Source organism: Tamandua tetradactyla, chromosome 2 (assembly GCF_023851605.1).
Source record: "Tamandua tetradactyla isolate mTamTet1 chromosome 2, mTamTet1.pri, whole genome shotgun sequence".
In the NCBI taxonomy this organism is placed as follows: domain Eukaryota; kingdom Metazoa; phylum Chordata; class Mammalia; order Pilosa; family Myrmecophagidae; genus Tamandua; species Tamandua tetradactyla.
The window spans coordinates 61,188,666-61,203,235 of NC_135328.1; the positions used below are offsets into that span (position 1 = coordinate 61,188,666).

The following is a 14,570-nucleotide window of genomic DNA, read 5'->3' on the forward strand; positions in this document are numbered from 1 at the left end:
CTCCACTGTCAGGCAGGAGCAGATGGGCCTGGGGCCTAGGGCAAGAGGGAATGTGGCCTCTTCCCAAATTGGGGATTTCCAGACTTTTGCAACACCCATACCTAGGACTACTACCCCAGAGCCGAACTAGGTGCTGGTCCTGGTGAGATGGTGGACCAGCTGGCACCAGATGAGGTAGCTCATGAATTAGAATTAGACATACTCCTCTCCCTGCTCCAGGGTCTCAGTCGGGTGTTAGAGTATGTTAGATCTGCTCTCATCACCAGGGGCAAAGCTGAAGTCAGACTGGTGTGCCCTCCTCACCTCCCACCCCTAGGCACCAGGGACCCCAGTATAGCACTCCTCTGCACTTCGGCCACCCCAGAGAGATTTCCAAATACTACCAAACTCTTTCAGAAGTTCACCAAGCCTGAGTCTTCCCCCAGAAGGATCAGAATTTAGGTGGATGCTCATATCTCAGATTAGTAGCCATCTGAATCTTCATGTCCCCTCCACCAATATCTACAGCCTCCCTGGACTGAGGACTAAGAGAGGCTTGGTTCAGAACTGTAAGACCCCCACACCCAGCCATGGAGTTCAAGCTGGATGGTGGGGTGGGAGGAGACCAGGTTAATAGCTGAGGCAGAGGAATGGCTGGGTGGGAGGACTTGGGGTCCCAGAGATGGGTAAGAACTCTTCTAAAGTTCTCAACCCCTCTCTTGGGGACTGAGGCTATACCTTGCTCCACTCCCTTTCAGGCTCCCTCAGGGCTTCCCTTTCATGCCTCCACCCCCATTTCAGAGGCTCAGACACCTTTTTTCAGGGCTACTAACTCAGGTTCTAAGCCCCAGGAGCAAGCAAGGAGGCCCCAATATCTCCTTAAGCTATCACTGAAGATAGTAGGTGCTTAGAGTAGTGGTAGGAAAATCTTCCTGAATCCAGGAAAGGCCAGTGAGGATGAGGCCTGAGGGGACTGTGGACACCATCTGTGGCCACAAACAAGAGGCCCCCATGAGGGTATAAACAACAGACAGTCATGGTCTTGAGAGAGAGCAGAAGCCTGGAATTTTAGGAGAGGAAGCCACCCAGTCCCCTACTCTTCCCTGCCATCTCTCCTATAGCTTTTCCCACAGGCTGTGCAAGGCAAAAAAGTCCCCTCCCTGAAGGGGTTTGGGGGACACCATCCAACATCTTCCCCTAGATCACCTCTGTTCCCTTCCACTGGCTCTGTAGCCCTCTAGAGTTTGGGATGGAGAGGAGAATAGGCTGGTGGCTCACCCAGCCCCACCCCACCTAATTCTTGGAATTATTTAAAGAACTGAATAAAAGTACCAATTCTTGGCTCTATTCTGTGATTCCATTTAAGATGTTCTAAGGTAGTGTCGCTGATTCTACATTTTTAATAAGCTCCCTAAGTGACTCTGAAGTACAGTCAAGCATGGGAACCAGTGGGAACAGTCTAATACAATATGACTCTGGAATCATCTGCACGCACCCTGTCACTCCCAGTCCCCTGCCATTCTTCTCTGTGAATTCTCCAGACACAGAAAGTTCACTGTTTCTTTAGTCACTTCCAAAGAGGGCGAGGCAGTTGTAGAAGGGGAGATTGGGGATCCGGGAATGAAATGTTTTCTGGTATCAGGACCTCCCATCAGACCAAGTAAAAGACCCAAGAAATCTTATCTCCTTGCTTTTGCCCAGCCCTGTCTCAGGAATGCCAGCCTCTTGCCAGCAGTTGGCACATCTTGTCCTGCTTGAGGCTCAACCTGTTGGAAAACCCAAGGGCTCAATTATCTCTCCCCTAATCCACTCAAATTCCCGTCCCTCTTCTCTGTAGGCCTTGGAAAAACAAGCCCCAACCGCATCTCAACACATCTGCTTCTCCAACCCTCACTGCCTATGTATCCCATCCTCCCCTAACAGCACCTCCCTGTTCCCGGACCCAATCTTTATTGGGTCTCCACCTTGTCCCCTGCCCTCCCTGCCCTGGCTGCCTTCCTCCCAGTCTTCCTTCCCACCCCATCTTCTTATGTTTCCCCCATCCTCTCACAAGCTGGGTTGAGGGTCCTGCTGCTGGGTTTAATACTCCAGGAACCAGATGGATTTTCCAGTCATGGCCTGGAAATCACAACTGCAAGTTCCTGATCTGGTGTTTTTTGTTTTGTTTCATTTTGAGTTTTGGGTTTTTTTTTTTTTTTTTTTTTTTGGTTCTTTTAAGTAATTTCTATCTTCTTATTTATAGTTTCTATTTGGTCAGACATCATTGTCATTCAAAAGAGAAAGTACCCATAGCTTGTATTTAGATGTCAGAAACAGCAACTTCAAACAAGAATGATGAAGAAAGGTTGTTTAGAGGGGTCTCCCTACTTTGCATGACTGCCCTTCTATCACTTGGAGTGTCTAGAGAATGTTGAAACTTTGGGAAACTTTGTTTTCAGATTTCCACAAAACTACTCCCTTTGATAAAATTGTTCTCTATATCTTCCGTTTTACACTCTTTCTTTCTTGCTGGTGCTCTCCCATCCCCCCAAATCTGATCTGGTGTTAAACATAGATTCTAAGTTATGATCCAATAATCCTTACGCACTGTACACCAGAGTCAATTCCAAATGGATAAAAGATTTAAAGTGTTAAAAATTTAAACCGCAATAAAATATCACATGAAAACACAGAAGAATTTATTTATAATCTTGGAATTGGAAAGGTCTTTCTAACAACAATTAATTCGACCACTTAAAAATTAGAAGTGTCAGAGGTACCTATTCACTGTCAGTAGGGAAGTAGAGAGGTGCAGCCCTCTGGAAGGCAGTATGGTGGCTCCACAGGAGGCTAGGGGTGGGGCTGCCATGTGATCCTGCAAGCCCACAGTTAGGTGTATACTTGAGAGGAAGTGAGAGCAGGGACACGAATGGACATTTGCACACCAGTGTTTATGACAGCAGTGCTCACCATTTGGCAATGGATGGAGGTAACCTAAGGGTACATCCACTAAAGATTGGAAGGGAGAACTGTGGTATATACATGTAATGGACTACTGAGCAGCTGCAACAAGGAATGAATGAAGTCGTGAGGCATGCAACTAGGTGAATGAAAATTGAGGACATTATGTTGAGTGAAATAAGCCAGAAACAAAAAGACAAATATTATTGCACCTCACTAATATGGTCTAACTATAATGTGCAAACTCTGAAAATTGAATTCAAGAGTATGGATTATCAGGTTGGGTCCCATTGTAAACTTTCCTAGATTGTAAGCTTTTACAACAGCCACAATTATTCCAGAGTTGTAACTGTTATTTCTAAATTCTGAGATGCTAAGCTCCTTGTATATAACCTGGTCTTTTCCTGGAACTCCAGGTACTTGTGTGACACCTGAGACTCGGAGCTAGAGTTCTGCAGCTATAAAAGTCAGCATTACCCCATACAGCAACTGTTAAAAAACATTGAAAAAGAGATCAGACGTCAATTAAAGATATGAATGAAGCTGATCTGGGTAGGACTAAGGTAAAACAGACTCAAAGGTAAAGGATGATATCAACTATATTTTAAAACTTCAACTTCTGTTTGAGACCAGAGGAAGAGATGTTTATTTGGTGCAAAATGTATATGTTCAGGAGCACATTATCTAATCTAACTGGTATTGTCAGCTCATTCGATCACCATAATTACATGGAACCTTGAATAGGGAGTGAGATCTTGTTGGTTTGTACAGGTTGGTAGAAAGCCCTGATACATCCCAAGGTAATCTGTGCAGAAGATTAAAAAGTATTTGCAAAGTTCCCTTGAGGGACTGGGGAAAAAGATAGAAATGTTAAACTTCCCCACCTAGGGAGACCTGATAATTTTGCAATTACTGGGGACTGGCAATTTGATGGGCCAGGCCCTCGATCTTGGGGCCTGCCCTTATGAAACGTATTCCTGCAAAGGAGAAGCCAAGTCTACTTATGATTATGACTAGGAGTCACCCCAGAGAACTCTTTTGTTGCTCAGATGTGGCCTCTTCTCTCTAAGCCAACTCTGCAGGTGAACTCACTGCCCTTCCCCACTATGTGGGACATGACTCCAAGGGACGAGCCTGGCCCTGCATCGTAGGAGTGAGAGAGCCTTCTTGACCAAAAGGAGGAATAGAAATGAAACAAAGTTTGAGTGGCTGAAAGATTTCAAATAGAGACGAGAGGTCATTCGGGAGGTTATTCTATGCGGTATATGGATATCCCTTTTCAGTTTTTTGTGTATTGGAGTAGCAAGAGGGATCTGAAGCTGTTGAACTGTAATCCGATTGCCTTGATTCTTGAAGATAACTGAATAACTATAGAACTTTTAAGGTGTGACCATGTGTTAGCTGCCAGAATGAGATATACCAGAAATGGAATGGCTTTTAAAAAGGGAAATTTATTAAGTTGCAAGGTTACAGTTCTAAGGCTACGAAAATGTCCAAATTAAGGCACCAATAAGAGTTTATCTTCACTCGAGAAAAGCCGATGAAGTTCAGGGTTCTCTCTCAACTGGAAGGGCACATGGTGAACATGGCAATGTCTGCTAGCTTTCTCTCCAGGCTTCTTGTTTCATGAAGCTCCCCACCAGAGGCATTTTCCTTCTTCATCTCCAAAGGTCTCTGGCTGCGTGGACTCTGTGATTCTCGTGGTTTTGAAGCTTTCTCCAAAATATTCCTCTTTTAAAGGATTCCAGTAATCTAATCAAGACCCACTTGGAACGGGTGGAGTCACATCTCTCTCTAATCAAAAGTTAATACCCACAATTGGGCGCGTCACAACTTCATGGAGATAATCTATCTAATCAAATTTCCAACCTACAATGCTGAATAGGGATTAAAAGTAATCCCACAAAATGGATCAGGATTAAAACATGACTTTTCTAGAGTAGAGTGCATAATCCTTTCAAACTGGCACATTTCACCCTCTGGACCCTAAAAAAGACATGTTTTTTTCCATATACAAAACACATTCATTCCATCACAATATCAGAAAAGCCATAACCATTTCAGTAACAATACAAATACAATACAAGGTTAAAACCAGTACAAAATCTCATCAAAGTCTGTTACAGGCATGGTCGGTACTAAGGCAAAATTCTCCTCTGACTCTGAACTAGTAAAACTTAGAATGAGTTATTTGCTGCCAACATACAAAGGAGGAACAGTCATAGGATACTGCACTGGTTTGAAAGGATGTATGTTCCCTAGAAAAGCCATGTTTTAATCTAAATCCCATTTCATAAAGGCAGAATAATCCCTATTCAATACTGTACGTTTGAAACTGTAATCAGATCATCTCCCTGGAGATGTGATTTAATCAAGAGTAGTTGTTAAACTGGATTAGGTGATGACATGTCTCCACCCATTTGGGTAGGTTTTGATTAGTTTCTGAAGTCTTATAAAAGAGGAAACATTTTGGAGAATGAGAGCGATTCAGAGAGAGCAGAGCAGAACAACCTAGCCACAGGAAGCAGAGTACATCAGCCAGCAACCTTTGGAGATGAAGAAGGAAAATGGCCTCCTGGGGAGCTTTGTGAAAGGAAGCCAGGAGAGAGAGCTAGCAGATGATGCTGTGTTCACCACATGTCTTTCCAAATGAGAGAGAAGCTCTGACCCTATTCGCCGTGTGCCTTCTCACTTGTGATGAAGGCCTGAACTTCATTGGCCTTCTTGAACCAAGGTATTTTTCCCTGGATACCTTAGAGTGGACATTTCTATAGACTTGTTTTAATTGGGACATTTTCTCAGCCTTAGAATTGTAAATTAACAACTTATTAAATTCCCTTTTTAAAAGCCATTCTGTTCCTGGTATATTTCGTTCTTGCAGCTAGCAAACTAGAACAGATACATAGTTCCATTCCCATAGGGAGAAATTGGAAGGAACACAGGGGTCACCAGACCCAAGGAGTTTCAAAAACCTGCAGGGCAAAGTCCATTAGATTTCAAAATCTGAGAGTCATTTATCTTCAGGGCTTTAGAGAGTGGCAGTCTCACCTCTTCCAAGGGCCTACTCAGTGGCCTGTCTCTCTCTGAATGCAAACTTGGGGCACATTGGGAAGACCACCTTTTTCTTGGCTCCATCCTCTCCAAGCATCAAGGTTGCACCCAGGCTCTCTGCCATATCTGGGGCAAATGCTCAACCCCTCTATGTGGTGGCAGCCACGTTCTCCCCAACCCCCAAGGAATGTGCTCCTCTCCCTCCAAGGCTGAAGGCAGCACAACTCTTCCACTGCAAGCAGGTGGAAGGCCCACCCTCTGCCTTCGGGGCAAATTCACCCTCTCCAAGTACTTGGGTGGGTCAACTCTCCTGGCCTGAGGTTTCTCTTTTTTATTATTATTATTATTATTATTATTATTACTTTTAAATACCAAAAACACCTGACAAATGCAAACATTCATAACTTTTGATCATTCCGTTCTACATATATAATCAGTAATTCACAATATCATCACATACTTGCATATTCATCACCACGATCATTTCTTGGAACATTTACATCTATTCAGAAAAAGAAATGAAAAGAAAACAGAAAAAATATCATACATACCACACCCCACACCCTTCCCCCTCATGGATCACCGGCATTCCAATCTAAATTCATTTTAACATTTCTTCCCCCTATTATTCATCTTTATTCCATATGTTTTACTCTTCTGTCGATAAGGTAGATAAAAGGAGCACCAGACACAAGGCTTTCACAATCACACAGTCACATTGTGAAAGCTATATCATTATACAATCATCTTCAAGAAACATGGCTACTGGAACACAGCTCCACATTTTCATGGCCTGAGGTCTCTTGACTTCAGACTTTAGATTCCATAGTTCTGCCTCAGAAGTTATTTTAACTTCACTGTGTCCCTTTTCTGAGACTTTTAGTCCAGATGGTAACGGTTGTGTTTATACAGATTCCACGAGACTTGTTGGCTTTGATGCTGTAGGCTCAGATCATGCCCATCAGACAGAAGGAGAGGAATTTCCAAAAATCCTTCCTGGGATAACTCTATCTCCAATCCTGACTTTCTCTGAAATAGCTGACTGGTTCCACATTTGGCCAAATCCTCACCTGGAGCACCGTTCTCTAGGGTCTCCCTTTCTGGAAGCCCAGAATTTTCCAGAACATCAACTTCTGGTTTCATTGTAACCAAGAGTTCAGTTCTCAACTTATCTCTTTCCTGTCACATTTTGCTAAAAGCTGCAAGGAAGAACCAGGCTGCACTTTTCACATTTAATTTGGAAATCTCTTCTGCTAAATATCCAAGTTCATGGCTTTTAAAATCTGCCTTCCATCTAAAGCCAGCAGTCAGTTTTGATAAATTTTCTGCAACTTTAAAACAAGGGTCATCATCCTTCCAGTTTGCAATAACACATGCCTCATTTCTGTCTAGAGCCTTTAGAGATATCTTTAGAGTCCCCATTTTATACCAACAGTCTCTGCAAAGCATCCCAGGACTTCTCTACCAAGCTCCTCATAAATTCTCCAAAATCTTCCCCTTATCCATTTAGAAAGACTTTCCAACATGTTTGATATTTGCAAACTGCAGCAACACCCCACTTCTCTGGTACCAAAATCCGTTCTAGTTTGCTAGCTGCTGGAATGCAATATAACAGAAATGACATGCTTTTTAAAAAGGGAAATTTATTAAATTGTAAGTTTACAGTTCTAAGGCCGTGAAAATGTCCAAATTAAAGCAAGTCTATAAAAATGTCCAAATTAAGGCACCAACAAGAGGTTACCTACACTCAAGAAAAGTCGATGAAGTTCAGGGTTCTCTCTCAACTGGAAAGGCACATGGCAAACTAGGTCTGCTAGCTTTCTCTCCAGGATTCTTGTTTCATGAAGCTCCCCATCGGAGGCATTTTCCTTCTTCATCTCCAAAGATCTCTGGCTTCATGGGCTCTGTGATTCTTGTGGCTTTGAAGCTTTCTCCAAAATGTTTCCTCTTTTAAACAATTCCAGTAATGTAATCAAGACCTATCTGGAATGGGTAGAGTTACATCTCACAAGCAGTGTGGACAACAAAAGCTATAGACTGAGCCCCTAGTCTTGGGGTTTTTTCATATGAAACTTAACCCCACAAAGGATAGGTCGAGTCTACTTAAAATCTAGGCCTAAGAGTCACCCCCAAGAGAGCCTCTTTTGTTGCTCAGATGTGGCCTCTTCCTCCAGCCAACACGATGAGCAGTCTCACCACCCTCCCCCTAGCTGTGTGGGACATGACTCCCAGGGGTGTGGATCTTCCTGGCAACGTGGGACAGAGATCCTGGAATGAGCTGAGACTTAGCATCAAGGGACTGAGAAAAACCCTAGAATGAGCTGAGACTCAGCATCAAGGGATTGAGAGAAGCTTCTCAACCAAAAGGGGGAAGAGTGAAATGAGACAAAGTGTCAATGGCTGAGAGATTCCAGAGTCAAGAGGTTATCTTGGAGATTATTCTTACACATTAAGTAGATATCACTTTATTGTTCAAGATATAGTGGAGAGGCTGGAGGGAAATGCCTGAAAATGTAGAGCTGTGTTCCAGTAGCCGTGTTTCTTGATGATGATTGAACAATGATATAGCTTTCACAATGTAACTCAGTGAATGTGAAAACCTTGTGTCTGATGCTCTTTTATCTAGCATATCAACAGAAGAGTAGAACATATGGAATAAAAATAAATAATAGGGGGAACAAATATTAAAATAAATTTAGTTTGAAATGCTAGTGGTAAATGAAAGCGAGAGGTAAGGGGTATGGTATGTACAATCTTTATTTTTCTCTGTTACCGTTTTGTTTTTATTTCTGTTGTCTTTTTATTTCTTTTTCTAAATCGATGCAAATGTTCTATGATGAATATGCAACTATGTGATGATATTAAGAATTACTGATTATATATGTAGAATGGAATGATATCTTAATGTTTTGTTTGTTGTTAATTTTTTTAATTAATAAAAAATCAAAGTAAATAAAGCAGCAGCATTAGGGGACATTTTCAACAAATAAAAAAAAAAAGGTTAATACCTACAATTGGGTATGTCACATATCTGTGGAGATAATCTAATCAAGTTTTTCAACCTACAGTGCTGAATAAGTTTTAAAAGAAATGGTGGCCTCCACAAGATAGATCAGGATTAAAACATGGCATTTCCAGCTTTCAAACCAGCTTACCATATGATTGTGAAAAAATTGTGATTGACACTCCCTTTGTACAGACAGATAAATAAGAAGAAAAAAGGGAGCGTATGGGTTTTGGGTTCTTTTCCACATTTATTTTTACTTTTATTCTTGTTTTCAATTTTTTGGAGTAATGAAAATGTTCAAAAATTGATTGTGATGACAAATGCATAGCTATATGATAATACTGTGAACCACTGATTGTACAATTTGGATGACTGTATGGTATATTACTATATAAATTGTCTCAATAAAACTGCATTTTAAAAAATTTTAAAGTGTTTGCAAGTCTAAAAACACTATGAGCAAAGTCAAATGAAAAATGACAAACTCAGAAATATATCTGTCAGGCAATATCACAGACCAAGAGCTAATCATCCCACTATACAAAGACATCCTAAAATTGATTTTTAAAAAGACCAACAGGTAAATTTCCTGGGGAGGGGTAAGGGGTATGGGATGTATGAGTTTTTTCTTTTTATTTCTTTTTCTGGAGTGATGCAAATGTTCAGAAAAATGATCATGGTGACAAATACACAACTATATGATGATATTGTGAGCCACTGATTGCACACCATGTATAGAATGTTTGTATGCCAAGAATGTTTATATGTCTGTTCACTGTTTATACTAAAAAATATTAATAAAAAAGAATGTATGGGTTGTGTTGCTAGTTCTTCTAAACTGATGCAAATGTACTAAGAAACGATAATCATGCATCTATGTGATGATGTTAAGAATTACTGATTGCATATGTAGAATGGTATGATTTCTAAATGTTGGGTTAATTTCTTTTTTCCATTAATTAATAAAAAAATTAAAAATTAAAAAAAAAAGAATGTATGTTTGATAAGAATTGACAATAAAAATATTTTTAAAAAAAGACCAACAGCCCAATAGAAAAAACGAGCAAAAGATATGAATAGACAGTTCACAGAAAAAGATACAGAAATAAAAATTTTAAATATGTGAAAAGACGCTCAAACTTCATTTATAAAAAGAAAAATGCAAATTAAAACTACACAGAGAACCCTCATACATTGTTGGCGAAATTGTAACAATCACTTTAGATAAAGGTCAGGAGTTTCTTATAAAACTAACCCTATGACCCAGTAATTCCATTCTTAGATATTTACCCAAGAGAAGCGAAAACAAATGCTCACAAGAAGAACGATTCAAGAATGTTCTCAGCTGCTTTATTCATATAGCTAAAAACTGGAAATAGTCCAGTGTTATCAATAGGAGAATATCTAAGCAATAAAAAGGAGCAAACTACTGATATGCACAACAACATGGATGAATTACAAAAAACCTTTTGCTGAGTGAGAGGAGTCTTACAAGGAAACATTAAAATTAAATGTTCCCTGGACATTTAAAGCATTAAAATAAAATTGCCTCCTGGACAATCAAAGAGGCCCTCCAATTCCACAAACCAGAAACTATACCCAGGATTCCCAGGGTCCTAGCTCTGCCCTGAGCTGACTTCTCCAGGCTGAGCAGCCCCAGCCACTCATCCCTGCTCCCCATGGTGAAGCTTGCAGGCAGACCCCTCCTCAAAGTCTGTCCCATGAGGTACGCTACATCCTGGGTCATGTGGACCAGTCTGGATAGGAGACGTGGGGCAGGAAGAGTAAGATGCACTTCTCTTCCTGCAAATGTCGAACACTGGGGAAAGGACAAAGAGCCTAGGACCCCCTGAGCACAGGATCCTTTAGGGAATCCATTCGTGTTTTTAGCCACTTGCAGCCCCAGAATCCTCTTTCTGCAGCTTCCTGCTGGCTGACTCCTCAACGTCAAGAACTAGAATTCTGATCCAATGTCACCAGCTCAAGAGGCCTTCCCTAACCGATGCCTCACTTTATTACGTGGCCCTGTTTTATTTTCTTAATGGTACCTACCACTAGATGAAACTATGCTCTTTGTTTACTTATTATCTGCCCCTCTCCCTCTGCTAGAAAATAAACTCTATGAGGACCAAGACCTTGCTGTATTGTTCATACCTGAATTTGTGGTACCTAGAACCATGCCTGGCATACAGTATATGCTCAAGAAATGTTTTGAATAAATGAACTCATGAAGGCCCAGTTCTGGGAACCATAGATGCAAGAGCCTAGGTCCTGGAATGACCTTACTCCAAGGATTCCTGGAAAAGCCCAGTAGGAGGCAGATGAGTCTCCACTCGGCCTCCTGAATCCCCAGGATTGTGACTATTCCCGAACCCTAGCTTTGTCACTCAGCATCCAGTCTTCCAGGCCCTCCTTCAAATCAGGACCAGGACAGAATAGAACAAGAGGCTTCCCCTTTCCCATGTCCAACCATTCAGCCCAGCTTCAGTGGGACATTATTCACAACCTTTGGCAAGTGCTACCAACCAGTTCCTTCTCTTAATCTCAAGAGATGCAGCCAGATGAGACCCATAGTAATCCCCTTCATCCCATAATAATGATAACTGAAGAACATTCCCACAACCCAAATGATGAGCTGAGAGAACAAAGCTCCTGCTTCCTCCTTAACCTTTCTCAGTGTTATCATCAACTTGGCAAGTGCATCTTGCACCAGGCCATACAAATGCAGAGATGACAAGGCATGATCTCTGCCATCAGAAAGCTCATAGAATAATGAGTAAATAAATCATGTATGGGCCATTTGATTGCATTATTAAAGGCCTGCTGTGTGCTGAAACGGACTAAGCCTAGGGTGCTGTGAGAGTCCAGAGAAGGCCTTGTAAAGGCATGACTTCGAGAACTTAACTTTTGCTGGGACTCTATCAGCAAACAATAGGAAAAAGTCAATCTGGGTGGAGGAATTACTGTGTGTGAGTGCTCAGAGGAGGGGGCCGGGGTGATACAGGGTGCCTAGAATATACAGGCTTCGGTGGTGGAAGATGAGGCTGTACAGGCAAAGAGGGACCAGGCCAGGATAGGCAGAGAAATGTGGATTTCACCCTGAGAGTCACAGGGAACAGAGAAAAGTTTTGAGCAGGAGGAGACAATCAGGTTTGCATTTTCCTTCTGGAAGGAGGGGGACAGGGTGAAGCCCAGAGTGCGGAGAGGAGACAATCACAGTGTCCTGGGAGAGAGGTGGTGAGGCCTGGACCAAAGCAATGGCTGGGAATGGAAAGGAAATTTCTGACCAATTCAACTGATAGTGAGGAGGCGACTTGGGACCCAATTGCCTGTATGAGATTTTAGTTTGGACATATTGGAATGATGAGGCTGGGAGCCAGGACAGACCCGCCTCTCAGGAAGGAAAAGGAGGGAGATCCCCATTCTTGCCCAGACAGTGTGGCTGGGGATGGGGAGGGAGGGGACAGGGGAAGAGGGAAGAGGGGGGCAGCTGCGAGAGGTCACTGCCAGAACAGAAGTGAAAGTGCCCAGCCACATAAAAAGGGAGCAGAACAGTCCCAGCCCACACACGGACCCCCAACTTACAGAAGTCCACCTCACCCACAGCTCTGGCCTCATACTAGCCCTCTGCCGCGGTCATGCCTCAGTCGCTGGCTCTGAGCCTCCTTGTCCTGCTCCTGGCCCTCTGCAGTCCTGGGACTCAAGGTACAGGGGGGTTGGGGGAGGCCTAGGATGGAGGCAGGGGGCTGGGGAAGTTTGGAGTCAGGGCCCCTGGCTCCTCATGACCCTGCCACCCCACTCCCCCTCACCCCCAACCCCCGCAGGCAGTGATGGAGGAGCGCAGGACTGTTGCCTCACGTACAGCAAGAAGAAGATTCCCAACCATGTTGTCCGGGGCTACCGGAAGCAGGATCTGAGCTTGGGTTGCTCCATCCCAGCCATCCTGTGAGTGGGAGCAGGGGGTAGGGACAGGCCAGGGGCCGAGTGGGGCGAGCGTGGTGAGCAAGACTAGGACAGGCTTGTTAACCCCCAACCCTCAGGTTCTCACCCAAGAAGTGCTCTCAGCCAGAGCTGTGTGCAGACCCTAAGGAAGCCTGGGTGCAGCGGCTGATGCAGCATCTGGACAAGCCACCAACCTCCCAGAAAAGCCCCGTCCAGGGCTGTGTGAAAGACAAGGGGACTCGCAAGCCTGGAAAGAAAGGAAAGGGTTCCAAAGGCCGCAAGAGGTGAGGAGGGTAGGGAGTGGAGGGAAGGGGCATGAAGGGGGGCCTCAGTCAGTCCCTCACACCCCTCTTCTGCCTTCCCAGGACTGAGCAGCCCACAAAACCCAAAAGAGCCATAGCCCAGTAACCAGCCTGGAGCCCAGGAGGTCCCCACCATCCTCATCAGGGCTTGCAGCCCCAATCCATGGGACAAGAAAGGGGCTGGGAGAGAGGGAGGACTCAGGAAGCCGCCTAGCAGCCACCATGCTGGCCTCGCCACACCACTGCTCCTGCTTCAGCCACCCCATCTGCCTTCCCAGCCACACTCTGCATGACTACGTTGCCCACATCAGGCCAGGACCAGGGAGGCAGAGGTGGGGTAGGTCTCCTGAAGGCTGTGTGAGAGGAGGCAGCAGGACTGTCCCCTGCCAGGAGAAGTCACCCAGGACTCTGGACCTGACCCTGCTCCCCAGTGTGCCCCACCTTTTCCTTGCAAATGTGATTTATGCCTATCTGAATAAAAAGCTGCTCCAGCCTCCTACCCAAGTACATGTTCCTTTGTGTTTGTGTCCAAGTGGAAGCCAGTCTTTCTACAGGGTGGGTCACATATTCCAGAGTCCCAGCCAGGAGCTCAGGCTAAGGAATTTCATGTTCTCACCTACCCCGAAGGCTTCCTTGACTCCCAGGTGCCTAGACCTGTAAGCAGTAAAAGGGAGGCTGAGGGAGCAGGGAGAGCCCGCATCCCTTCTGGACGTGGGATTGCTCTGTCTCTGCGAAATCCCTGCCAGTGGAGAGATGCTGGACCTGCAGGACCCACCCCAACCCCCCCACCCAAACTGAAGGCCTCTAAGACCCCCAAGAGATCCCCTCCCTGAATCTATCACTTCAGGAGTGACCTCTAGGTCTTTTTCCAGCCCCACTAGGAATTTCCTTCCCTCTCCTTGAGGTCACAGGGTCCCCAGGCAGGAGCCTGTCATGCTCCCCCTCCTGCCTTGAGCCCTGTGGACTGGGCGTGTAACCCAGACACACACAGCCTCTGGAACCCACCATAACCACATCGCCAGTTCTGGGAGCCCCTCAGATCCGTCCCGACCCAAAGACCCAAAAAGACTCCCTTCTGCCCTGTTCAAGGCAGACCAGTCCCCTGGCCACCTCCTCTTTGTTTAATAGAGCTGTCGGGCTCTCCTTCTCTTCCTATCTCAACTTAATTCCTACTCCAAGTCCTTATGCTGGAGTGCTGGTAAAAAAAATTCAACATCAGTCACTCTTGGGGATCCCCTCTGACAAGGATTGTGCACAGTTAGAGAAACTTCAAAGGCACAGAGGAACCTCCCTATGAGACACACACACCCCCATCCCATCATTGGTCGTCAGTCTCAGCAGCGAATGCT

General features: G+C 44.4%; 1 protein-coding gene across 1 annotated transcript; it reads left to right on the forward strand.

Annotated features, from left to right (window-relative positions):
- The first annotated feature begins 12,481 nt into the window (after window positions 1-12,481).
- Window positions 12,482-13,725, forward strand: CCL21 (C-C motif chemokine ligand 21). The gene is made up of 4 exons (XM_077133679.1): window positions 12,482-12,682; window positions 12,802-12,922; window positions 13,018-13,203; window positions 13,285-13,725. Exons 1-4 carry the CDS (start codon window positions 12,616-12,618, stop codon window positions 13,325-13,327), a joined length of 417 nt encoding a protein of 138 aa, XP_076989794.1. The 5' UTR covers window positions 12,482-12,615; the 3' UTR covers window positions 13,328-13,725.
- Window positions 13,726-14,570: the final 845 nt, after the last annotated feature.

Excerpts from the sequence above, each read along its gene's own strand:
- CCL21 (XM_077133679.1), top strand. The coding sequence starts at position 12,616 with ATGCCTCAGTCGCTGGCTCTGAGCCTCCTTGTCCTGCTCCTGGCCCTC. Across the intron at positions 12,683-12,801 it reads CTGCAGTCCTGGGACTCAAG|GCAGTGATGGAGGAGCGCAG; the intron begins GTACAGGGGGGT and ends CAACCCCCGCAG. Across the intron at positions 13,204-13,284 it reads GGTTCCAAAGGCCGCAAGAG|GACTGAGCAGCCCACAAAAC; the intron begins GTGAGGAGGGTA and ends CTGCCTTCCCAG.